Source organism: Anolis sagrei, chromosome 4 (assembly GCF_037176765.1).
Source record: "Anolis sagrei isolate rAnoSag1 chromosome 4, rAnoSag1.mat, whole genome shotgun sequence".
NCBI classification, from domain to species: Eukaryota; Metazoa; Chordata; class Lepidosauria; order Squamata; family Dactyloidae; genus Anolis; species Anolis sagrei.
The window spans coordinates 159,095,175-159,121,074 of record NC_090024.1 but is presented as its reverse complement, the minus strand read 5'-3'; the positions used below and the strand labels follow the sequence as shown (position 1 = coordinate 159,121,074).

The 25,900-nt window shown below is 38.5% G+C and overlaps 1 protein-coding gene across 2 annotated transcripts in view; it reads right to left on the bottom strand.

The window, feature by feature from the left end:
* LOC132774073 (vitellogenin-1-like) overlaps positions 1-25,900 on the bottom strand; it is a 51,630-nt gene that overhangs the window by 3,839 nt on the left and 21,891 nt on the right. The window contains exons 18-31 of one of the 2 annotated variants that reach the window (XM_067467809.1): positions 24,942-25,035; positions 24,641-24,826; positions 19,357-19,495; positions 16,261-16,480; positions 13,686-13,777; positions 12,083-12,562; positions 11,931-11,987; positions 9,641-9,723; positions 9,571-9,604; positions 6,512-6,718; positions 5,296-5,438; positions 5,058-5,196; positions 3,180-3,312; positions 1,012-1,210 (exon numbers count right to left, since the gene is read on the bottom strand). In XM_067467809.1, coding sequence (XP_067323910.1) covers positions 1,012-1,210; positions 3,180-3,312; positions 5,058-5,196; positions 5,296-5,438; positions 6,512-6,718; positions 9,571-9,604; positions 9,641-9,723; positions 11,931-11,987; positions 12,083-12,562; positions 13,686-13,777; positions 16,261-16,480; positions 19,357-19,495; positions 24,641-24,826; positions 24,942-25,035 — 2,206 coding nt within the window. Of the gene's footprint in view, positions 1-1,011; positions 1,211-3,179; positions 3,313-5,057; positions 5,197-5,295; positions 5,439-6,511; positions 6,719-9,570; positions 9,724-11,930; positions 11,988-12,082; positions 12,563-13,685; positions 13,778-16,260; positions 16,481-19,356; positions 19,496-24,640; positions 24,827-24,941; positions 25,036-25,900 lie in introns of both variants that reach the window. The other variant, XM_060773794.2, reaches the window with a different exon arrangement.

Below are 25,900 nucleotides of genomic sequence, written 5' to 3'. Positions count from 1 at the left end.
AGAATAACAATATATTCATAGATTTTCAGTTACTGTTTCATTATCCTGGTGGAAGCCACAAGGGGTGGGGGGTGGGGACAGGGGGTTGAAGGAGGAATACAATTTCTCCCTTTTTCATTGATTTCTCCCCCTTTCAATATCATAAACGAAAGTTGTTTCCACAACGGGACATGGGTGGAACGATTAACAGGAAAACAGGGGGAAATGGTTTTCCTCCTTCAACCTACCTCCACCCCCATAAAATGAACTATTCTTCTCTCTCTAGTGCCCCCTAGTGGCTTCTGCCCAGATAATGGAACAGTATTGATGTTCATATGACAGAACTAATTCCTGTTTATAGAAACATGTCACATAAAAATAGTTTCCCCTGGTGTTCAACAAACTTCTGCGTAAATATCTCCAACGCAAACTTCATGCTCACCTTTTAAATAATTTAATTTGTTCTGGCTACTGGAAAATGTTCATCCAAACATTTTCCATCTCAGTCTTGATCATTTAATGCAGAAGTGGGAATTATGTAGCCTTCTAGTTACTATTGAAACTCCCCATGAGGATTTTCAAAGTTGAAGGATGCAGAATGATGTAGCCCCACATTTGCATTCCCTGGTCTAGTAAATTGTGTGGATTCATTGAGATTTAATCATTGAAGTCTTACACAAAAAACAACCCAATAGTCATTAAATTCTAATTCTACTGTTCCAAAAATATATTGCATGCAAAACACTGGATTTCAGATTAATAAGAAAGATCTCAGTTCATAGGCCCAAATCCATTTGCTAGACTCAATTAAAAAACAATAACTGAATCAGTGCGATTTAGGCAAGCATTGACTATTTCATCAAATATCCACCATATCCATCAATGGATTTAATAGGGCTAACAAGTAGATTTAGGTCATAGAAATAGAAATACTTTATATAATCGTTTTGAAGGCGTCCTAAGGAAATACAGAAAACTACAGTTTAATAATTATTTTCATCATAAAAAGCCTTTGCAGATGATAAAACTTACACAGTATTCAAATCGAGGTGAATCTCCCTTGGAAGTTCAAGATCTGGTTTTCTTGTCCATATACGAAATTTTGGGTGATAACTGACACTTTTGTTGCAATCCTGAACCACTAGTAGGTCACAATCCTGGCTTTTGAGTGTAGTGTTGAATATCTTGCCATCAAAAGTTACAATCCTGTTTTCACCCACCTCACATACAGCTGCAAAGAGAATAAACACCATCACTGGGAGATGCATCAATGAACATAGCACCAATTACCCAGTGACTAGTAGGGAAAAAGTCTAGAAAGCTTTTCTCCTCTTCGACACAGGTTTCATTCCTTCCAATGCTGATGAATCTATCACTTCTTTCCACTTAATTTCAAGGAAGTGGTTCCTGTGCTAAACTGGTGATTGGTAGCTGTAATGAACTGGCATGGGTGGGATTTGGGGGGTGACTGTGAGTTTTAAAAGGCTGTTTCAAGTGTATTCATTATATTTTAATCTGTTTTTACCACACTGTACTATTTAATTGTTTTTAACTTATGTATTGAGCTTTTTAAACTATGACTAAAGTGTGGGATTGTTAGCTGCCTTAAGTCCCCATGGGAAGAAAGACTGGATATGATCCCATGTTTTGTTCAACAGTGAACCCCAGCAGCTACAGACAAGCAAGAAAACTGTACAAATGGCAAATGTTTATTTTATTAAGGGTACATCGATAGTGCAGCATGAATGCAGTTTGATAGCACTTTAACTCAGTGCTGTGGGATCATAAGATATGTAGTTCAGTGAGGCACAGCACCCTTTGGCAGAGAAAGCTAAACTCCCAAAATTTCGTATTTTTGCACCTAGACAGTTTAAGCGATATCAAACTGCATTAAGTCTACAAGAGTGTTTCTCAACCTGGAGGTTGAGACCCGGGGGGGGGGGGGTGTCGGGGGGGGGGGTGTCAGAGGGATTGCTGAAGTCCATCACAAAACACAGTATTTTCTGTTGGTCATGGGTGTTCTGTGTGGGAAGTTTGGCCTACTTCTGTCATTTGTGGGGTTCAGAATGCTCTTTGATTGTAGGTGAACTATAAATTCCAGCAACTACAACTCCCAAATGTCAAGGTCTATTTGCCCCAAACTCCACCGGTGTTCATATTTGGGCATATTGAATATCTGTGTCAAGTTTGGTCCAGATCCATCACTGTTTGAGTCCACAGGATGTAGATGAACTACAACTTCCAAACTCAAGGTCAATGCACACCAAACCCTTCCAGCATTTTCTATTGGTCATGGGAGTTCTGTGTGCCAAGTTCGGTTCAATTCCATGGTTGGTGGAGTTCCGAACGAACTATAAATCCCAGCAATGACAGCTCCCAGATAACAAAAGAAATCCCCACCGGTATTCAGATTTCTGTGTATTGGGTATTTGTGCCAAATTTGGTCCAGAGAATGAAAATACATTCTACACATCAGATATTTACATTACGATTCATAACAATAGCAAAATTTCTGTTATGAAGTAGCAACTAAAATAATTTTATGGTTGGGGCTCCCCACAACATGATGGACCCCTGGTGGTGCAATGGGTTAAACCTTGTGCCGGCAGGACTGAAGACCGACAGGTCGTAGGTTTGAATCTGTGGAGAGCATGTATGAGCTCCCTTTGTCAGCTTCAGCTCCCTATCTGAGGACATGAGAGAAGCCTCCCAAAAGGATGGTTAAACATCAAAAAACATCCGGGCATCTCCTGGGCAACGTTTTTGTAGACGGCCAATTTTCTCAAACCAGAAGCGAGTTTCTCAAGTCACTCCTGACACTAAAAAAACAAAACAAAAAACATAACATGATGAACTGTATTAAGGGGTTGTGGCATTAGGAAGGCTGAGAACCACTGGTCTACAATGTAGATGCATCCAGAGTCTCATTAAAATATTTTATTTTCAGCAGACATGCACAAGATTGTACTTTCAAGTTTTAATGTTGGAAATAGAAGTTTGGATTCAGCCTTAGAGAAGACACACTGAAATAGCTTGAATTGAAGGCACTCATGATTTCAAGGGGTCTGAAGTTTACCTGAAGTGCAGCTAAGGTTGGATCTAATCTCAGATGTATGCAGCAATGATTCTACAGTAAGCTAAGAGACAGCTAAAGGTAATAAATCCAAATACTGACTTAAAGTAAAACAGTATCCATTTACCTTGATCTCCTTGGGCTAGCCACGAAGCAAAATCTATAATGTTGAAGCTGGTTATTTGAGGAGGCTGATAATATGCACCTGGGATAACTGGTAAAATAAATGGAGTACAGAGACTATCTCTGTAAAAGGTTTCCTAGAAAGCAAATATTGAATATGTTAGGATCAATGTGGCTAAAGACAAAAGCTGGCATCTTGACTGAACATTTAACAAAAAGACTAAAGCATATGCACTTTAAAATTTCTTCTCACAGTTTTCAGTAAATGGATTCAGTCTATATGTAAATTCAAGAAAAAAAGTAATCCCTTTCCTACAGAAATGCCACTAACTGTCCATCCACATAAGTCGGCCACAAACCTTTGGAAAAAATATCTTAACATTTCTGCAAAATTAATCAAAGCACATCTCCACAAGTCAATAAAAAATATATTCCAAGAGCAATCAAGCATTTTTAAATGAAGCAGCTAGAAGAGCCACTAACCTATAACAGGTGAGAGAACCTTTACTCTTCCAGATATTTGGGCTGACAGCTCTCACAGTAACCATCCAGTATGACTGATGGCAAAAGACTGTGTGGGCTATAAACATATGACAGATCAAGAGTTCTCAATCCCTGATATTAACGAGGAGAAAGAGAAATAACAGAATACAGTTGAAGTGTGCCTATCATGGAATTTTTATGGCCTTCAGAAAAAGAGATGATCCTGGGGAGCAAACTACTCTTCCTTCCTGCTTAAAAAAATCCTTTGCAGCAGATGTGGGAATTGAGTATCCCTTTACAGAAGAAATGGGAATTCAGAAGGTTGCAGAACTGCAACTCCCAGCATATATCTACTCATTGCCTACATTGGCTAGAGTTGCTAGGAGTTGTAGTTTGACAACATCTGGACAACATTAAAATAATGTTTTAAATGGATTTTAACTTAATGGTTTATTTATTGTGTAATGGTTTTACTATAATTTTTGTATGTTGCCAGCATCAAACTGATGCCGTTGTAAGCCGCACTGGAGTAGAGAAGGACAGGGTATAAATGTCTGAAATAAATACATAAATCTGTGCAAACTGCAGACCTCTTTACAGAAATTAAAGCATTTTTGCATTGATTCCCAGTAACAAGAGGAATAGTGAAGTAGAAGACAGCTACAAACATAAAAATTCTCAGATAGTAATAATTGTATGGCATCTTTTTGCCATGTAATAATGCATTCAAAATTGTGGAAATTTTGTGTGGACTTTTTATAAATGTATACTAGAGGGGTTATACTAGATTTGACCGTTGTGCCACTGATGACACAAAAGAAGGTGCCATAAGCTTGTGCCAACGTGTTGAAAAAATGTCAATGACTCCCTATCTGCCAGGATAAATTTGAGGGTTCACCTTGATCACTTCCCTACCTGAGCTAGTTGGGTTGGTCTCTAGCTTGGCATTGGAGTCCCACCGGTTCATGGTGCTGGGGGACTTGAATGCCCTTGCGGAGACTAGCCTGTCGGGAGTGGCTCAGGACTTCATGGCTGCCGTGACAACTATGGGGCTGTCCCAGCTGATATCTGGCCCCATTTCACTGGACACATGCTGGACTTGGTCTTCTGCATGGGATGGGATGAAGATGGCAGTGGAGTGGAGGAACTATCTATCGTTCCGTTGCCATGGAGTGACCATTATCTGGTTAGGTTTAGACTAACTACCTTTGCACAACCCCTTGTGCAAAAGTTCTTACAATAGCTTAATACCCCAATAAGACCCTCTCTGTACCCACAGCAGTTCATCTTTTAAACATCATGTCTCTATCCATATTTGTTCATTTACCACTCATTTAATCCTTCAAAGCAAAAAATCAAACCATTCCAATTATTTTAAGAGGGAATATTGGATACGTACCCCAGGAATTTTAAAGATCATAGCAGTTGTATATGGAGTTGTTGCAATCATTCTCAGCATCAGTTCACGGGAAGGATTTTTCTCATAAACTGCCGTAAAGCCAGAAAGGTAGGCAATACCAGGAAGGTATTCCACAGCCCTTAATAAAATCAAGATATGTAGAAGATAATTTAATTAAATTATTTCAAATCCAGAAGTTCAGCAACTAGGATAATAAGAAATTTTGTGGTTGGTATACCATGCTACTTGTTCCCTGATGAAGGCTGGAAGCTTTGTCCACTTCATGTTCATTTGCAAGGCATCATGTCTTGCAACTTGGCCTTTGGAAGCTTTCATTTCAATGCTGTAATCTCGACATTCTTTACCCCACTTTATAGAACTCTTTTGCAGGAGCAAAACAAAAAAAATAATTTTATCGGAATGAAGCCTAGTTTCCTATTTTGATCAATACAATGGTTTATAAGATAATGGCAGTTAAATGAATTCTATCCGTAGGCTGAACTAGAGTAAATTAGATATATACATCTATGTAAATTTCATTATTGCGGGTAAGAATGAATAATTCAACAGTTTTTCTATCTGCATTTCAGGTTTTATTGTGCAAAAATCCACATGTGGGGTTTTCCCATAGAAAACAATGTTCTGAACACAATGGTCAGAATCACATTTTCTGCAATGAAGAGAACATTTATGTGCAGAAAATGCAATTTTCTGTGAAAACTCCTACGTGATTGTTTCATGTAGAATGAACCTCAAATTGCAAAAATGCTGTCCATCCAAGATTTTTCTAATTATGGGCATATGGGAATCCCCTTTTGTTTGGAATTTGAGTATTCATTAAAAATATTACCATTATTAGAGTAGACCCATTAAATCAATCTTTTACATAAATCCAACTGAAAGTTTTATCTACTAATTTGATGGCGCTTATTACTTTCAACACATAACTGTGGTTCCTGCCTACCCTAAACTTTAGGAAATCCTGCTCTCCCTTTATAATACCAGTTGTGATTTGTTAAGCGACAGTTTGAGCTTCAGTTATTTGATTTCAAGTGGTGATTGTGTCAGAGTTTAGATTTACCTCCTGCCTCAAACTCAAAAATAGCTTCTTTCTGTAATTGTGGAGGAATACATGTTAGAAGAATAAGTCAGGTCTGCTGATATACTTATTTTTGAAATATTTCAGAGAACTACTGGTAGTGCCATGAATTCAATTGACTTGGAAAAAATGAGGAGGCTTTCACTCTGAAGTGATTTGTAACCCCAAACCAATTAAAAGTCATTTACTCATATCTCATGTTGTGCTGCCACAGCTGTTTTGTGCTGCTACAGCTGTTCTTTTGTGTAATTTCTTTTTTTAAAGATCATTCTCACAAAAATTGTGGAGACATTGCCGAAAATGTATTTCAAATTGCAAAAACAGAACAAAAACTATAAATGGGAAAAATATTTACCTGGAATTTGTACGGCAACACCTGGCTATCAAAACAGGCTCTCCACTTAGTTTTGGCAAGCTCTTTTGCAATCATTTTGATGTGGAAATTGTAGCTTTCATGGTCCATGTACATGGACAAATTGTAGCCCTGATCTTTGTTGTCACTCCTAAGTGCCCGAGCCACAACAGTGAAGTAAGGTATAAGATCATCTCGACGGTTTTCAGACTGAAAAGCAAGCAAACAAAGGACACCGTTTCAATATGTATTGTGATCATTGGCGGCATTACTTCTTTTTCAATATTATACAAGAGCTACCACATTGGGGTTGGTGATCTATAGAAATGTCACTTTTAGTGGAGCCAGCATAGTGCAGCAGTTTGAAAGTTGGACAAAATCTCTGGAGAACAGGATTTGAATCACTGCTCAGTCATGAAACCCACTGGGTGACCTTGGGTAAGCTGCACACTTTTAGCCTCAGGAAACCTTGTGATAAGTTTGTCTTAGGGACATCATAAGCTAGAGATGACTTGCAGCCACAACCACCACAACATTTTAAATCTCTTTTAATCTTTGAAAAATAAATCTTTGAAGAGCCCCTTAAGAGTTCTTACTCTGTAGTAGTTCATCGGTTCTTACTAGGATTTGGTACCCATGAGCCCATTACTGGCAAACTAGTGATGACACAGCTTTGGACAATTGATTTTGATTGCTATATGAGCAAATGAGAACCAGGCTGCTCTGAAAATCATCAGTAATTTCAGTTATTGGTATTTCTATGCAGTCACATTTTTAAAGGTTTTATTGGCATTTCTATGAATTCATATTTTATAAATATTTTAATATTTAGGGGATGTTCAAATCAGAATGAAAATAAAGAGTTGGTATTGTGTAAATGTCAACGGGCCTCCTTGGCTATGTTCATTCCTGTGACTGAGCATGTATATGTGGATGAACCAGAGGTGCTTTACAGTTATACAGGAAGTAAATGGGCTTTTGAATATTTCCTTAATATTTACTCAACAACGTTTTCAGGGGAATAGTCTTCCTCAATTAAAAAAAGAGTGAAGAAAGCATTTGAACACTTTTGCACATTTGAAATTGGTGTTGTATTAGTCCTCTACTATTTGTATTTTCAAAATGTTTTGCATTCTAAAAATATAACACATGGTATATTTGGTCTATAGAGCAAATATTTTTAAAACTTTGACAAGAAAGAGGAGCTTGCTATCTTGCTTCTGAAAATGTACAACCCCTGGTCTAAAGTCAACATTGTGCTTGTGGTCTAACTACTATCAGGAGGGAAGAGAAATGTTGAGTATTATGGGAATGATTTATTTTTATTTGCCTAGATCTCTTAGGGTGCAGTTTTCTTGTGATGTGGGGGGAAAAAAACTGTTTTGTAACTAAAACAGACAGAGGGGTTGAATGATTATGGACAACTATGATGCATAGAAGCTTCTGATGTTTGTGCAATTGGCTCCTTGGAGGTCATGTACAGGGTGGCGCCTAAAGATCGCCCATATTTCAAGGGGGCACCGTGTGGGCTGTAGTGGGAGTAGAGTGGTGAGGTGGTCTATTTTTGTAGAGTAGGCGCTGCTATTTTCACTACCCATCATGAGTTTGACCAGTGAACATTGGGGCTCTGTTGTTCAAAGGTATTGCGAGAACAACCATTCTGTTATAATGATGCAGAGGGCATTTTGTACACACTTCGCACTTGGTTGAAATATATCTGTACCAAATTGGAAAATTATTTTGCTACAGATTTTTAATCTTCGGGCAATTGGATCCACACTGAAAAAAATCATTGGCAGACCTAGAACCATTAGAATGCCAGAAAATGTGGAAGCAGTAAGAGCATCTACTCAGTAATTGCCAAGGTGTTCTGCTCATAAGCATTCCACATCATGAGGGATATTAAGTCGGAGTATTAGGAGGATTCTGCATGTCAATGTAAAACTGCATCCTTACAAAATGATTTGTCTGATACAATTTTGAAACTTTTCAGAAATACATTTTTTTCTAGATGACATTGTTAATTTTGTACCCCTTCAAAATGTGGAAGATATTTATGCTATATCCTATATTTTCAGTGTGTGCCCGATGGATAGAGGTCTCTAGGAGTCCAGGAAGACCCTGGTAGCCACATGGAAGTTCTATCAACATGTGCTGATATGATAGAACTTTCTTTCCCTTCCACTCTTCCTGACAAGACTTAAATTCATAGGACAAAAATGATGTTACATACCCTTCCCTAAGGTCTGCTGATGGAAGAAGACCCATCAGTGGAGAAAGAAATACTATTGGGTCATGCTCCTTTTATCTGGTATATAAAACGGCTAGGAGCTAATAAGGAGAGGGTAGTTTTTCTAGTTTTTCCTTGAAAATCAATGACCTGGTTGTTATTACAACTGAATGTACATATAGTACAACCTCTTTATCTGTGGGAGGAGGAGTGGGAAATACATTCCCAGACTTTGCATAGATACATGCAGTCATGGATAACTATGAAATACATTTGGCCCAAAAATACCATAGAATCATGCCAGAAAATCCAGAAAATGACAAAAGAAGTCATATTTCGTCAGACATGGGTAAATGTAACTGTGGATACCAGTCCCACGAATAAGGAATTCATACTATATGAAGTTACAATTTCTCTACAGATGTTTGTATTTTATTCATCAACTCATAGAGATGGAAGGGAAAGCAAGTGCCATCTTGTCCAACTACCCCACTTTATTTTTCTTATTAATTGACACAAAGTTGGCTTTGTGGAGTTCTTATGAATGAGACAAGAGCTTTGCTGATCAACAGCTCTGCTCACCTCTTGCAAGTACAGGGATGTGGCTTGCTTGCTTGTATTGTGGTTGTGGCCAACTTTTCCTTGTTGCCTTAAACTTTATTAAACATTATTCATCTTTTCTAATCAAAAAGTACACAATGAAAGCCCTCCTGAAAGATGCCCATCCCAACTCCGTTTAAAGACTGCCAAAGGGAAAAAAGAGGAAAGGCTACTGTCCTCCATGATTATTTGTTTCAAAATTTGACCACCTATTATAACATTTAAATCATACTTGTGACTGGCTTGAATCACTGCTGCTGCTACTGCTGCTTCTACTGGAGCTGCTCCTTCTGCTGCTACTGGAGCTGCTGCTGCTTCTCCGACTGGAGCTGCTGGAACTGCTGCTGCTTGATTCAGAGGAAGATGATGAACTGCTTGACTCTTCCTGGTTTGCAAAACAAAGGGGAGGAAGAGTTGAGAGAGCAAAAGCAACAGGGAAAGCAGCGAAGGCACTGTGATATATGTGAAAATGTAAGGCAACATTCTGTCCCTTGAATTCTTATTTTTCAAAGCAAATTTCAGAGGCACTGGAAAGGCATGACATTTTTGTAGACCCTAGAAAAATGCCTTCTTCTTTGGCACTCCAGACCTAAAGAGCAAATAGCCGTATCTACTTTCTACATCTAAGATAAGGAAATCAAGTTGACACATCTATCTATCTCCTGCTTCCCTAGTACAATCTAAAGTGAAGTATCAAAGCCCTAGGGATGAACTGTCCCAGCCTTTTATTTAGTTGTCTTCTGTAAGTAGACAGAATACAATTTTAAGAGGATAAATCCTCTTTATTACAGTGTGGCCCTTGGTATTTACTGGGGCTTGGTTTTACAACGCATAGATACTCAAGTCCCACTTTATACATGGTGCAGGCCAGAAAGAATGCTGAAGGAGATCTGTGCCCAAGGCACAGCAAGGGGGGGGGGTGAACATTCCAGTGGGGGGACATATGAAAAGGCCTGGCACAGACAGAGTTTCTCTCCCTCCCTCCTGACAGCTCAAAAGTAGGCTCCTGATGGATGTAAGCTGCTTTAGAAAAAATATATAGAGACATGCCTCTTGCATGCTGGAAGATAGAATTTGATATTTCAATTATGCTTAGGGTGATGTAGTGATTATGTTAACGTATGTAGAAGCATTTTTTTTGTTTGCCTGCATTTGAAGATGTATAAATGGAAGGTCAATGCCTTTATCCTTACTCTGGTTCGCTTTTGGATGAAAGTCCCACCAGAGCCTTAGCTGAAAATAAAAATGTATAGATAGATAGCATATCAAATAAGTATCCTATTCTGTTCTGTTTATCAATGTTACAAGCTCCATTCCTCCTTCTTGTAATATGCTTGAGTGCATAGAAATGTTTAAGTTGCTTTTTAAAAGCGAGTAAGGAGGGGGCATTCCAAAGGCCGGGGGGGATCACTGAGAAGGCCTCTCCTCTCGTTCCCACCAGCCGTGCTTGAGATAAAGGTGGGACCAAAGGTAGAACCTCCTCAGCTGATCGAAGAGCTCATGCACGTTTGTAGAAGGAGACACAGTTTTCTAGATAGCCTGGGCTTTATAGGTAATAATCAACACTTTGTATTAAGCCCAGAAGCAGACCGGCAGCCAGTGGAGCTGCTGTAACATGGGAATTGTCCACTTCCTGAATACTGCTCCAGTTAGTAGTCTGGTTGCTGATCTTTGGGCCAGTTGAAGCTTCCAAACAATTTTCAAAGGTAGTGTTGCAGTAATCCAAGCAGGATGTGACTAAAGCGTGGACTACCATGGCCAGATTTGGTATCTCAAAGTATGTATGCAGCTAACACACAAGTTTTAATTGTGCAAAGGTGCTCCTGGCCACCACTGACACCAGGGTAAACACTGAGTCCCCAGACCACACACCTGGGTCTTCAGGGAAAGTGTGAACCCATCCAACACAGGCTGTAACCCCACATCCTCATCTGCCTTGTGACTGACCAGGGGTACCTTTGTCTCATCTGGATTTATTTTCAATTTATTAACCCTCATCTATGCTTATTAGCCCGAGCATAGAAGACTATAATTATTTTTTCTTACAGCAAAAAACCCACCTTTTTACTGATAACTTTCTGGAAGAGAATTATATTAATTTTGGGGATGGTATTGTGTCATGTGGTCCTGATCTTAGAGAATACACATGGTTTGGGATTTTGGGAAATAATTTTGGCCCTAGCCAGAGGTTAACAATCAGTAAATAGACATATGCAAGAATCCATATGAGTCACTGTTTTGATGCAGAGTCACAAAACTAGACAAATTGTTCATATAGACTATATGGAACTACTCAGCAGAGCCTATCCTGTAGTTCCGGTCCTGGGAGTTGTAGTGTCATGAGCATTCTTCAATGGAGAAGATCAAAGACCGGCAATTCTTTTGATTTTATAGCATTTAGCCAGGGCAGTTCAAGAGGTGTCAAATTGCATTAATTCTACGTGCGAATGCATTTATTATTCCAAGCTATAGATAGGAGAACTTTTAATACCTATTTATTAGGAAAATTAGCTTTAAGCAAAGGGGAAGGTATACGGCACTGAGTTATCATCTTTTTCCTACAAAGGAAATGGATTTCAGATTGGAACCTACCTGGTTGGGATAGCTTTCCTTGAAGCTGAACATGGACCACTGCAGGCCTCGTATCCTCTGCAAAATTCCAAGAAGAAAGGCTTGCTCAAATACATCATCACAAGTAAACGAATGTAATCTTAGTTGTAGTGTGTTTTAAAGAAAATACTTACTGGGGGAGATAGATCAGTCCAACGTTGCCTCTCTCGTTCTTCATTGTATTTGGTGGGAGGTCTCTCTGAATATTTGCTTTCATCAAAACGTCCCCTTTTATTGCCTGACTGATTCTTGTTGTGTTTCTTGTTCTGGTATTTTTGGTGCTTCCCTTTACCATGCTGCTTAGATCTGGTGTCACTGCTACTGTCACTGCTGCTACTATCTCTGCTGCTGCTGCTGCTGCTGCTGCTACTACTTCTGCTACTGCTACTGCTACTGCTACTCCTCCTAAGCTGGGAAGATAACGTCTTCTTCCTTTTCTCTGGAGGTTGCTTTTGATCACGGTAACGCTCCTGATCATGTTCCTGCTGCCCTTCTTCATTCACAATTCTTGCTTGCTTCAAGTTCATGTTTTTATCTGAACCTCTGGCCAAAAAGGCAGTGCTTGATGAGCTATCAGAGCTGGATTCAGAATCTTCAGAGCTGCTGCTCCTTTCCTGGTGGATACATCCAGAAAAGTTCTGTGACTCCTCCTCCTATTAAAATCTTTCATTACATTCCACCTCTTAAATGTGAAAGTGGTCTCTTTTCTGCACCATATACACTTTTATAATCCATCTATCTATCTATCTATCTATCTATCTATCTATCTATCTATCTAAGACCCAAAGTCAGATCAATTTTGCATATGACTCAAACAGAATCAATGCATTTCAATATCACATCCACAGAATAATGGAATATTGGAGGTTCTCTTATCAATAGGGATCATTGATTTTCTTATTTATAGAACCGGAACGTATTTATAGCTTTACATTATTTTTCATTCTCATTGGCTGATTTTGCAAATTCATTAAGCTAACTCTGATTTTTCTTTTTATAAAAAAGAGCCAACTACAATTTGGCAACATGAGATCTTATAATAACCATGGGACTGATTACTATTAGCCAGCTGATTTTTAAATAGATCAGAATCATATTTCTAGTCCTTCTCCTTCATGATGAATGATTGAGAATAAATTCTTTTGTAGTCAACCCCTGATTCTTGGAATATATTACTGTGCTCTCTGGTGGCAAAAATCGGTCATGGGGGCACATGTATCTAATTTAATACTTTAAGTAGTAAAAGATGGAGGGGAGAGCACCCCCTCCCCTTAGAACAACTCCAGAGGTTTGAATTGCTACAACCTTGCACTGCTTTTACTGGAAAAAATATACAGAGTTCTCCAAACAGCTGCAAGCAATAGCATTGACATCTTAGGAACTTAGTTTGGTCCTGGGCAACAAATGCATCATGAATATGGAAAGGTTTTACCATAGGACAGTCTGCATAAGAGATTATATTTGCAGCTTTCTTGTATCGGCTATTACTGTCATCCACATAATCTTTCTTTGTACAAATTAATATGTCTGCAATGTCTAGTTAGAAAAACCATTGCTCAAGGCAACACAGTCACAACTAGCTTTTTTTATCAATGTAACAATGTATGTAACATTTTCCTAAAGCCTTGAATGCAACAAATGTCCTAAAATAAAAACAAGTGGAAAACCATACAAGATTTGGATCTTGCAAGCACATAATCATCAAAGCAAATTATAGAGAAATACCCCAATTCTTACTTTTCTCATCTGTAGCCGCACCTTCGCTTCAGCAGCTTGCACACCTCCTTGAAGTGTGAATTGTAACTTCTCAATTGGTGCTCTTGTATCATCTAAAATTATATAAATAATACCAATGCTATTGCATAAGATCCTTATAATTTATGCTAGAAACTATGGTTTTTCAAATGTAGACATTGGGCACTTAATACTGGGAGGGCTCCCTGTTTGTTTTATTGATTCATATGGGAACGACTGTGTCGATAAGGAAGAATAAAGGACTTTGAAATATATACATTTGCCAAAATACACAGACCCTTTCCCCAAAACAAACCAAAAAAGACCATTTACTGTGCACTTGGAGATGGACCTCTTCCTTTTTCTAGATGTTGCTAAGACCCACTCATGATACGCAGGGTCCTTCCACACAGCCATATAACCAAAATATCAAGGCAGATAATCTACAATATCTGCTTTGAAATGGATTATCTGAGTTCACACTGCCATATAATCCAGTTTTATGTAGATTTTATGCAGCTGTGTGGAAGGGGCCTCATACACACCTCTTTGATCTCTCCTGAAGCCATAACAAAAGGCCATTTTGGAAGTCATTGCAATAATCCTTTAAAACACATATTGTATTCTGCTTATTTTTTTTCACTAGCTCAAATTTAATGAGAACATTGCAAACATTGCAAAATTCTGAAGGATATAGACATGGAAATCACATTATCAACATGGTTGGAAGGCAATCAAGCCTAGATCTTAACACTGCAATCCAGAACTTCTACACTTTCATTCACAAGTGAACCCAGCAACTGGCAATATACCAGTTTCAACTGCTTTCAGTGCAAGTAGATTCAGATTAATCAACAAAGATCTCCATTTCCTCATGGAGGATTGGCACACATGAAAAAACAAACATCTGGGTGACTAACAATAACAATCAGTGGCAAATAATATTATCAGAATTCTCATTTCATAGATTGATAGAAATATATGTTAAAAGATTTCATTGTATGTATGAGAGTGGAAAAGTATAAAATCTCTTTCTAGTCTACAACAACAACCACAACAACAACAAAAAATTTCCAAACTCTAAATCAGAGCAAATACAGTCCTGTCATGGTTAAAGGTAAAGGTAAAGGTAGTCCCCTGACATTCAAGTCCAGTCATGTCTGACTCTGGGGTGTGGTGCTCATCTCCATTTCTAAGCCGAAGAGCCAGCGTTGTCCGTAGACACCTCCAAGGTCATGTGGCCAGCATGACTGCATGGAGCGCTGTTACCTTCCCGCCGGAGCGGTACCTATTGATCTACTCACATTTGCATGTTTTCGAACTGCTAGGTTGGCAGAAGCTAGGGCTGACAGCGGAAGCTCACGCCGCTCTCCGGAATCGAACCTGCGACCTTTCGATCAACAAGCTCAGCAGCTCAGTGCTTTAACCCACTGCGCCACCGGGGGCTCCTGTCATGGTTACATTCACCATAATCACTGGTCTTCAAACAGCCAATTCTAATATTGAGGATCCAGCATAAACAAATAACTCATTTTGTTTATTTGACCGGAGCATAGACACCATGTTGTTTTAACTCTGCATTTCAAAGGCATTTTTCATGCTTTTTTGGTTTCAATTTGTAATTGGGGAAATAGTATTTTTGAGGTCATTCACCCTCTTTTTAAAGCAAAAGCCTTGTCACCCTTTGTACATCAGCACACAGGACCCTTTCATGCTTGGTAACAGTACTAACTAATTGGTAAGGTGACAAAAGTTAGAGATAAGAATTAACCCTGTATGGACAAAATATAGGATTGTAGTTAAGGAATTAGTGCTCCCTCACAACACATGAGTCATAAAAACTCAAACCAGAGCTTGCATTCTGTTTAGTAGTTATGAAGTGGTAAGCCAGATTTATGATCTCATTGCAATTACTAATATCTGACTGTCGACTCCAAACCCTACATTTTCACATGGGAGCACTGTAAGAATTTCTGAGGTGCTGCAGATCACTTGAGGCTCTTGGAAATGATGGTTGGAGGACTTTCCCATTTATGGGGCACCTTGGGACAACAGTTGTGTCAGGTTGCCAAGTGGCCCCTCCATTGCCTGTTTTTATATGTCCTATAACTGGAAGAGAAGTGCACTTGTCATTCCCATTGCCCTGAGCATCTAAGAAATTCTTTGGTAGAGGTGCTGCCAGGCTGAAAAAGTTGGGTTTTGGGGTGGGGTGGGGGTGAGGTGGAATTATTAGTCATAACTAACTAGAGGTCCATCATCATCATTATATATGATTATGAAGGACGGTTAAGCCAAGACTTATGTAATGTCCACTAATTCAAGGTGTCTACTATAGTTGGAACCTGCAAGTAGATTCAAACCATTTTCCCAGGATTAATATTTTGCACTTCACATCACTGGCTAAAATATTATAAAAATCAATCAACTACCACAAACTGCATAATTAATTATACACTGTGTTACATGTTATAAATAGATTTTCTGAAGTTATTTTTTCACACCTGTCACTGTTTTGCTGTAACATCCCCCCCCCCCCCCTGTAAGTTACAAACTAAATTATATTGTAAATATGACTTACCTTGCTTGAGGGTTAATTTTAAAACATGTTCACCAATAATGTTGTATAGGGAGTCACCTAGGATACATCCAGCATATGCATTTGCTGATTCAAAGCAAACTTTACATCCAAATGTACACGTTTCAAAGCACACCGTTTGTCGAATTGAGTCTAAGTGGCGTTCTGATTGTTTTTGCGAGTAGATCTGTTCTGTTGACCTGATTTCTGAAAATGGTTCTTCCTAGATGGACAAGAAATATATTCAAGTAGAAGAAATAATAATTTTAGGCATATGATCCACCCTTTTTAGTAATGATAATTAAGTCATTTGGAGAGAGTGTCTAGAGTTCACTATTATAGCAATGAATATAGAACTTAGGGCACATCTAGACAACCTCCTTATTACAGAAACTTCCGCAATAAAAAGAGGGCTATCCAGATGATGTTCTGGACAAACTTGAATTAATCCACCACAAACCAGGAAAACCCTGGTTTGTGATGAATTAATTTGATAGTGGGTTTATTCTGCACTTTCTTAGAAGGCTTCTGGTGTCTAGTCTGCAGTCCAGACAGCATTCCCACAGTTTTCCAGGCTAAATTAGTCCAAAAAAAAAAAAACAAACCTGTGGGAATACCAATCCCCTCTTCAAAAGACCCCCAAAAAGCCCTTTTAAAAAGAAAAATACTTACCCGGCCTCCATTCGAGAGCTGTTACAGCTCTCCTAACAGAAAAAAAATGACATGCCAGGAGAAAGGGGGGTGGGAGGAGGAAAATCACTTCTGCTCCCCCTTCTCCTGGCACATCATTTCTATGTGCCAGGAGAGTTGCAGTAGCTCTCCAATGGAGGCCGGTAAGTACTTTTCTTTTTTAAAGGACTTTTTGGGGTCTTTTGACCCCAGGAACATCCGTGTTTTTTAAACACAGATGAAGTCCTAAATAACTGGAGTATCAAAGGTTGAGAACTACTGATCTAGACTTAGATATACATATCTGATACGTATTCACAGTTCCCACATATTCATGATAATGACACTATTGCTCCAATCATAAAAGTCTTTTACCAGACAGCAACCATTGCAAGTTAAAAGATTATAACACTAGGTTATTGTGGGTTTTTTCGGGCTATAGAGCCATGTTCTAGAGGCATTTCTCCTGACGTTTCGCCTGCATTTATGGCAAGCATCCTCAGAGGTAGTGAGGTCTGTTGGAATTAGGACAATGGGTTTATATATCTGTGGAATGGCTGGGGTGGGGCAAGGAGCTCTTCCCTGCTGCAGTTAGGTGTGGACACAGCATATTATTTGAGAACACAGGAATGCTGGACCACACCAACAACCACCATGTCAGGCTACACAGAGAAGCCATTGAAACCCACAAGCATGTGGACAATTTCATCAGAAAGGAAGAGACCATGAAAATGAACAAAATCTGGCTACCAGTATTAAAAAACTCTAAAATTATAACAGCTAAACAACAGAGAGGAAAAAAACCAGGCACAGATTAACACCTCCCAGCAACAGATTTTCCCAGGCTCAGGCAGGCCTTCAAATGCTAATGAAGGTGATCAGCTAAACATTCACACCTAACTGCAGCAGGGAAGAGCTCCTTGCCCCACCCCAGCCATTCCACAGATATATAAACCCATTGTCCTAATTCCAACAGACCTCACTACCTCTGAGGATGCTTGCCATAGATACAGGCGAAACGTCAGGAGAAATGCCTCTAGAACATGGCTCTATAGCCCAAAAAACCCCACAAGAACCTAGTGATTCCAGCCATGAAAGCCTTCGACGATTATAACACTGCTTTTTCCACCCCACTCTCTTCAGTGATTGCTAATGCAACAATTGGAGGCACCACATGTTGCTGGCAGGCAAGGACTGGAAACACCACTCTGCTGAAACTTGCTTGAACAGACCCCTATCACTGCCAGTGGTTGCTAGTGCTACCTGGTAAAGCTGAATTGGAAGGAGGGGGTGGGGAGAGAGAGAAGAGGCAGGGGAGGCAGGCTAGGAAATCTGCCTAACTTGGTTGGGAGACTATCAAGATTGCTAGAAAGTGCCTGGTGGGCTAGGAAACTATCCAAACTGAATGACCAGTGAGACTATGGCAGCCAGAATTGATAAGACTGGGGTGAAATGAACTACCGATCTGATTTACTATAAAGCATCTTCCTATAGCTAGAATTCCGTTCATTATATATGAAATCATGACCCCTGGTTAGTGGTTACATCAGTGCATGTGCTCTGGTGAACGTTGCAGAAGGAGACATCAACTGCCTTCTTGTGCAAATCCTCTTCAAATCAGATATACTTGAGCAGTTTTAAATTGCTTCAGTGTTACTGTTGAATTCTGGCACATCTCAAACCTATACTCCAAAGCTGTTACAATCAGTGGATTGGATCCAGATTTCACAATGCTTGAAGGAGATCCACTGAAAGCAATGAAACAAATTAATCATGATTCCAGTGGGTCTACTTTAAACCTAGAGTCTAGAAACAACTCAATAGGATGTCCTGGCTGAATTTAGCCGGAGCCAACATGATGTACCCGTTTGAGTATTGCACAAGGATCCTAGGAGACAGAAGTTCAAATCCGCCATGGACATCCGCTTGGACAATTTACATTATCTTATTCTCAGAGGATGGCAATGGCAAACTACTTCTGAACAAAAGTTGTCAAAAAACCCTTTGTGGGTTGATGTAAGTTGAAAATAACTTGAAGGCACACTCAACAACAGCAATAAGAACCACAAATTTAGTTCAATCGCATTTTACTCACCATGGCAAACTGTCATTGTATTTCTTCATGTATCAATAGAGTATGAGCTTTCCACATAGTACATTCCAATTCTAACTGCTAAATTATCCAACAATACCAATAGTAATAGACTTTGATATTTCTGGAAATTTATCTATGCTTAATAGAAATGCTGTCTGGCAACTAGAGTGCTTGCTGACTGCTAAGTCCTGGTTCCAAGACATTATAACTATAATGCGCTATAGACCCATTTTACTATTATGTGAAAAAAATAATGCAACAATTCACACCATTTCTTTTCTATATACTGTTTTCAAGACAAAAAACTGTGCATCTAAAAATCCAATATGGATTACCTTTCTTCTATCCTGTTCAACTGAAGAAGAATCAAAAGACTGCTTTATTATGTTAGACATCGTCTCAGGGAGAAGCACAGGAGTTGACTTACTAGCAGGTGCCTCTTCAATATTGCGAGTGACAGCAGATGTCTTAAGCCTACAAGATAAAGAGAAAGTGAAATAATGTGCCAGAACACAAATATGTTAAAAAGATCTGAGTTATGTATTGCAATATGGACTCGCTACCAAATGGCTGTTCATTGCAAATTACCTTGCAAATTGAATGTGTAGATATGGCTCGTCATATTTTAAGGAAAAGCAAAAATTATGGGATAATGGTTCCAGTTTTCAGCTGAAAAGTGGTATGATCTAGCAATATTCAAGTTACTGTTAAAATCAAGGGTATGTTTTCACCCACTTCCGTTTTATCACTTTCTCTCTCTTCCCCCTCCTCCAATTGAATAGTTCTAAATGCCAGTAGTGGTTATTCTGATGAATCTTCCATAGACAGCATTCATTTAGAAGAGTTTTTTAAATGGGGAGTAAAGTGGTGGGTAGTTATGAGATGGGCTTATCTGTTCTCTACTTGAGCAAGTTACTCATACTATTATTATTTGAATGAAGGAAAACTTCATCCAATTGAAATTAAAACCACAATGTGAAATGCTGATACTTTTGGTGTATATGAATATTGCGGAGGAAAGAAAAGGGATTTGTCTTACTTTGTTCCCTATTGTTGAGGTCCATCTTCTGGGATGGGCAACCAACCCCTGTCCTTTCCCTGTCTTTCCTCACTTTCTCCTGTTTTCCTCATTTTGGAGTTGGGTAGCATCCGACTCCTGAAGACAAATTCTGGACTTTGTTTCCATGTGCTGTGGAAACAGAGTCCCACAGAGTCTCACTGGAAGTGCCCTTACATCATGTGATGGCCTCCGTAGGACTCTGTTTTCAAAACTCATGCAAACGGAGTCCAGAATGCATGGGATGAGGTCCTTAGTGTCAAAACCCAAAGTTCAAATCACAATCCCTATACACAGAAATTCTGGGGAAGTTGCTTTCTCATGGCTCAACACTGAAATAAATCATTGGGTGCCGATGTGAAGAGCTAATATAGTCAGCCGCCCACATTTGCTGGGATTAGCTGTATACGACCCCCACAAAAGTGAAAAACCACAAATAACATTACTCTTTTTTTATATGAGAGAACGTATCTCTAGAAATATCTAGTTTCTTCAGGATGGCACATTTTAATCGAACCTTCCAAAGTCAAATCTGCTAATATGGAGGGCCAACTGTACTACATTTTCATAACTTTTAGCCAATTATCTAACGTTTGCAATGCAGTTCCATTCAGCAAAACAAGACAAAAAATGACTGCTTTCCATATAACACTATGTTATAATCCTATTCCATGTGCCTTTACTCATAAAATATTATTTCTCATAAAATATTATTTACATGAGGATTGATGTCCATGAGCAATCTATGTATCTAACAGCAGTTAATAAGGTGTGATCTCTGAAATTCTTGTACTCTAAGAACATTGGCAATACGGGCCTTAATCCCCCCCCCCCCACCACCATTTTTGGTTGATCAGTTGCTTTAAAAGACACTAAGTGGGCATGCAGAGATAGATACACATTCAGTATCCAAGCAAACCATTGATGTTGTTGCCTCAGGGTGGTTGTGGGAACATGTTGGGCTGGGTGACCTGTCTGGCTGTGAACAGGAGATGATTGGTGTTCCCATGTTGGTAAAGAAAGAAACCTAAGAACACATAATCTACTCCATTTGAAAGCTCAATTTGCATTCCTTTTATCTTTCTCTCTTTTCCTTGTGTCAGTACCTGTAGTGGTGAGGGTATCATAGAAAACATGTGCTTGTACTTCATACAAAGCATCTCAGTCAAATAAAAATAAATAAATAATGTGTTATCACCTGAGGGCTTTGTTTTCTTTCTAAACTCTCTGTTCCTGATAAAGGGCATGCTAGGCACATTCCACATTAAGCTCAACTAGAAACTTCAGGAATAAAAAAATGAACCAAAATATTTTTTTCAGACAAGCTGAGGGGATGAAAGAAATTACAAATCAACTTGCATTTTATGATGGCTTATCCAGGCAGAATAGATTAAAAAGAAGTGGCTTTCACTTTATTCATATTCAATAATTTAAATCATCACCAAATCGCAAAGTATTTCTCTGAGCAGAAATCATTGGCATCTTCGCCTCCCTGCACTGTCTTCCTGCAATACTTTTTATTGTTTAAGCCACTCTTCTTTTGCTACTTAATAAAAGTGGTTGATGGGTCTTATTAAGCATGGAGAGCCAGCAAATTCGGTTGCATTACAAATGACATATGTCATTATCTGCAGAACCACAAGACATAAATTTTAACAACAAGAAGGGGAAAAACACACAAGGAAGGCCTAAAGGTAGAGTATGAAGGTTTCTGCTTTCTCTGATCCTTGCTCAAGGGGAAAATAAATAAAGGAAGAATGGCAGGTTTCCAGAATAAGAGAAATAGCTTGTTTCTCAATATTAGCAAAATCTTCTACAGGTAAGATCCAATATTCAGTTGCAGTTTTTTAAAAAGTAAGTCTTGTTCATTTATTGAAATGGCTTTCTGATATGAACTGTGGTAGGTGCCATCTTTGATAAAATATATTCTTTGTATATATTTTAGGCTCTAGAAATAGAGGGGAAGAAAACAGCTGGATCTACTCAATCAAGGAAGTCACAGCCCCAAGTTTGCAAGCACTAAGTAGGACGGCTGAAGAATGGGGCTCTTGGATAACTCTAATTCAAAGAGTCACCATAAATAGAAGCTTACATCATAGCAAATAGTCAGAAGATCTAACCACTCTACAGAATAAGAATAGTCAGAACTTTTGTGGATAAAGGAGCAACATGCAATGATGCCATCCTTTAGCATCAGCAAAAAGTATATGAATTACAAAACAGAAGAAAAAATCCAAAAAGCTGCCTCCCTTGGAATTGTTTATTTCATGATTGAGAATGATATAGAAAAAATGGTACCATAGTTTGTAAAGAAACGGGATCATATTGGCCACATTATGTATGTATGTGGCATACGTTTATGGAATAAATTTGAGTTAGTTCCCAGCAGAGTGTACCCATTAAATCAGTAGTAGTCACATATGGGTTGACATACCATTCAACAATTGATTCAATGAGTTTACCCTATATGGGATTTTACTATATGTCACTGGGGATCCCAGGTGTTATATAGAAATGAATGCTAATCTGCATGGGAGGCATAAATACTGATGGATTACTAAATTAATCATATTTGTTATCAATCACATAAACAGGATACATATGTGAATTATTTTATTGGACCTGTTCATAAATATTCTCAAAAATTGAAAAATGAACAATACTAAAGGGATATTTTTCAACAGCTTGCCACGCATGATGTATTTTGGATAGTATATTTTAGGCAGCTTTCCATATTCCTGCTTTAATCTCCTGAGTTTAGTTTTCCAAAAGGCTTATGTATGAGCTCATTTTTCTTCTTGAGGTTATGAAGAAAAATATGATTTTAAGTGTTTCTTTGTTAGCTCTTCAAATATTTCAAAGAAAGATCTGTTGTTTGGCAAGGTGTTAAAATATCCTGCATTAACACACACTATGGCACTGAAGTTTATGTAAAACTCTGCAGAGACAATATAATTTCTAATCAGAGCAGTCATCCAATTAGAGGAATCATTACTGATTTAATGATGCAGTCATCAATTAATCAAACAATATAAAATGGTGTAGAAGGGGAAGTCTGCTGCTGAGTTGCACAGTATCCCAAACCCTGCCAACGCCAAATTGGACCACATGAGGAGTGGAGTGGGTCCTTCCAGGCTGTGTGTGTATGGTGTTGAAAAGGTTATTTGAGTTTATAATTTAATGGAATGCTCATTGAATAGAAAATAGCAAGAAATCTATCAATCAGCCTAGCCAGGAATTGAAGGGCTTCTAGCTGTAACTGGTGGTACCATCTCTGTGGAAAACTATCCCCTGAGAAATGCAAGTTGTACCGTTTTCAGTATCCAGTGAATACCTCTTTATTTATCTAAACATTTTAGTAAACAGCAAGTCTGTGACTGTCAGTTTATCTAATTTACTTTCTCTCTCCTCCTTCCACGTTGGTGTAGGCAGAAGCTAGATAGAGTAAGGGATTCCGAACAAACAGTAAGGTTCCTCAGCTCCAACTGTGCTGCTGCGGATTAGATTTCTCTTGAAAGAATATACCAAGATGCTTGGAATACAAGAGTCTCACACTACTGCCAATCTACATAGGCCTAGCTACAATATCATAAATCACGCAAAAGGCCTGGTGCCTGGTGCTGCCCTTTTCCACATTCCAGTGCCCACTTTCCCCCCACCTCGGGGCAATTGACTTTTATAGCTGGTTCATATGTCCTGTCTTCCCTTTTGGCTAATGGCAATGTGTCAGGAGGGCTGATAGTCAGATGGCATAAGATACAAATCATGACACTTTCACCTGTTCAGATTGAGCTGGCTGCTACATAAAGTTAATACTGGGAATAATCTTAATTACAGTGATTCAATTAAATCTCTTTGGCTTCTGGTATTAAATCTCATTGACTATTCTAAGTATTAATTAGCATGAATCCAAACCACTCTTCCATTACAAACTATTGGTTAGAATATTTATTCATCACTTTCAATCCTTCTGAAGCAGTGTTTCTCAACCTGTGAATCCCCAGGTATTTTGGCCTACAACAGTTTACCAGCTGTTAGGATTTCTGGGAGTTGAAGGCCAAAACATCTCAGGACTCACAGGTTGAGAACAATTGTTCTAAAGCCATAAAGGGGTAAAATATTTGTATTAAGTACCACCATGCACTGTACATTTCTGTTATTAACCAACAGTTAATGATATGGTTTCAGAATTGAGATTGTTTCTGTAGTTTCAATCTTACAAGATGATTTTGAAGCCTGATTATACCATAAGTCTGTGCAATGCCATTATGTATGAAAAAAGCGATGCACCATACACAAAACATATCTGTGTTAAGGCTTTAACATTCTATATATTTACCTGGGAATAATTCCAAATTAAATCAATGGGTGTTACTTTGGAGTAGACATATGCAGGAATGCACTGCTGAGCCTTTAAACCCATTTTAATTTAAATAAGATATCCATTTAACCCTTCCCAACCACCAGCTTTAGATAATAAACTAAGAAAGTCAGTGCTATTTTTTTAAAGAAACCCCTTTGCATTCTGAAATTAGCAAACAAAATAGCAAATTCCAGTTTACCTTTGAGAAAAGATGTCAGTTTCCTGGCTGCATGGTGGAAGTTCAACTTTGAAGATCTTGTCTTTAATATTCATGGTAAAATCAACATTCAAAGGGACATTTACTGCCAGTTTATCACTTTCTTCCAGAACAGCCTGCATTTCAGGTGTTATAATTCCCATTGTCAAGATCATATCTTTCAAGATGCTAAAATGTTGGAAAGAGTATGCTGAGTTTTCAGGTATATGCACTAAAGTGTTAATGAAAACAGAACACACAGTACTACTGCATTTGATAACAATGTGTTAGTATTTTTATTTACCTGAGATTCAGCTTGGTTTTCAGTTTAAAGTTGCTATTAATCATGTCTGGCAAAGTCAATTGTGATGTTGGCTCAGGAGTTATCGATAACTGAACTGTTTGAAAGGAAAAAAGGGAAATCATTGCTATAAAATAGTATTATCCTATTAAACAATGGCTCAAATACTGTTGTTATTCCCAGTTATGGCTGCCCCATGGAATTGGTTGGGGGTGGAGGTCGTTCACAATAAATAATGTTATTATTCCACTTTAACTCTTGCTTGGTTTCATCCTATGGAAGCCCGTGATTTCAGTTTGCTGTGGTACTAAAGGAGCTGAAAATGTTAAATGCTCTCACTAAAATGCCAATCCCAGAATCCCAAAGGAGGGGACATGGGGAATTTAAGTGGATAATAGTGTTATGATTCTGTAGTGTGAATGCATTTTTTATGTAAATATAATTGATGCAATGCATATACTGCAGTTGGTATTATTAAACAGATGTAACGCCCATCTCTCTCTCTCTCTCCAAATACTTAATAATGTTAGACTGAAATATCAGCGTGCAAAGGGATCTTGTAATACCACAGCGTAGTTTCTAAGTTGCTACAAGGTCCCTTTGCATAGTATATATAGTACTATTATAGTATATATCTAAGGATGTTTCTTGCTTAGAGATACAGAGGAAACAGTAATGGAGAGTTTGAATAAGCTACTTGTCGCTTCTTTAGGGACCAAGCATATGTTCCATTTTAAAGATGCTTTCCCCCCTTCTTTGTCCTTCAGCAAAAGTTGCTGCATTACTTTGAGAGGGTGAATCTAGAGAAAAATTATAGAATTGACTGAAAGTAAGGCAAATCCTGTTGCTCTGGAACTCTTACTGCCCACAAACTATGATTTGTCCCCAAAGCTATAATTGCTGCATAATAAAAAATAGGAATCCTTCAAATGCTGGCTTTTCTTTAAAAATGTGATCTGAAT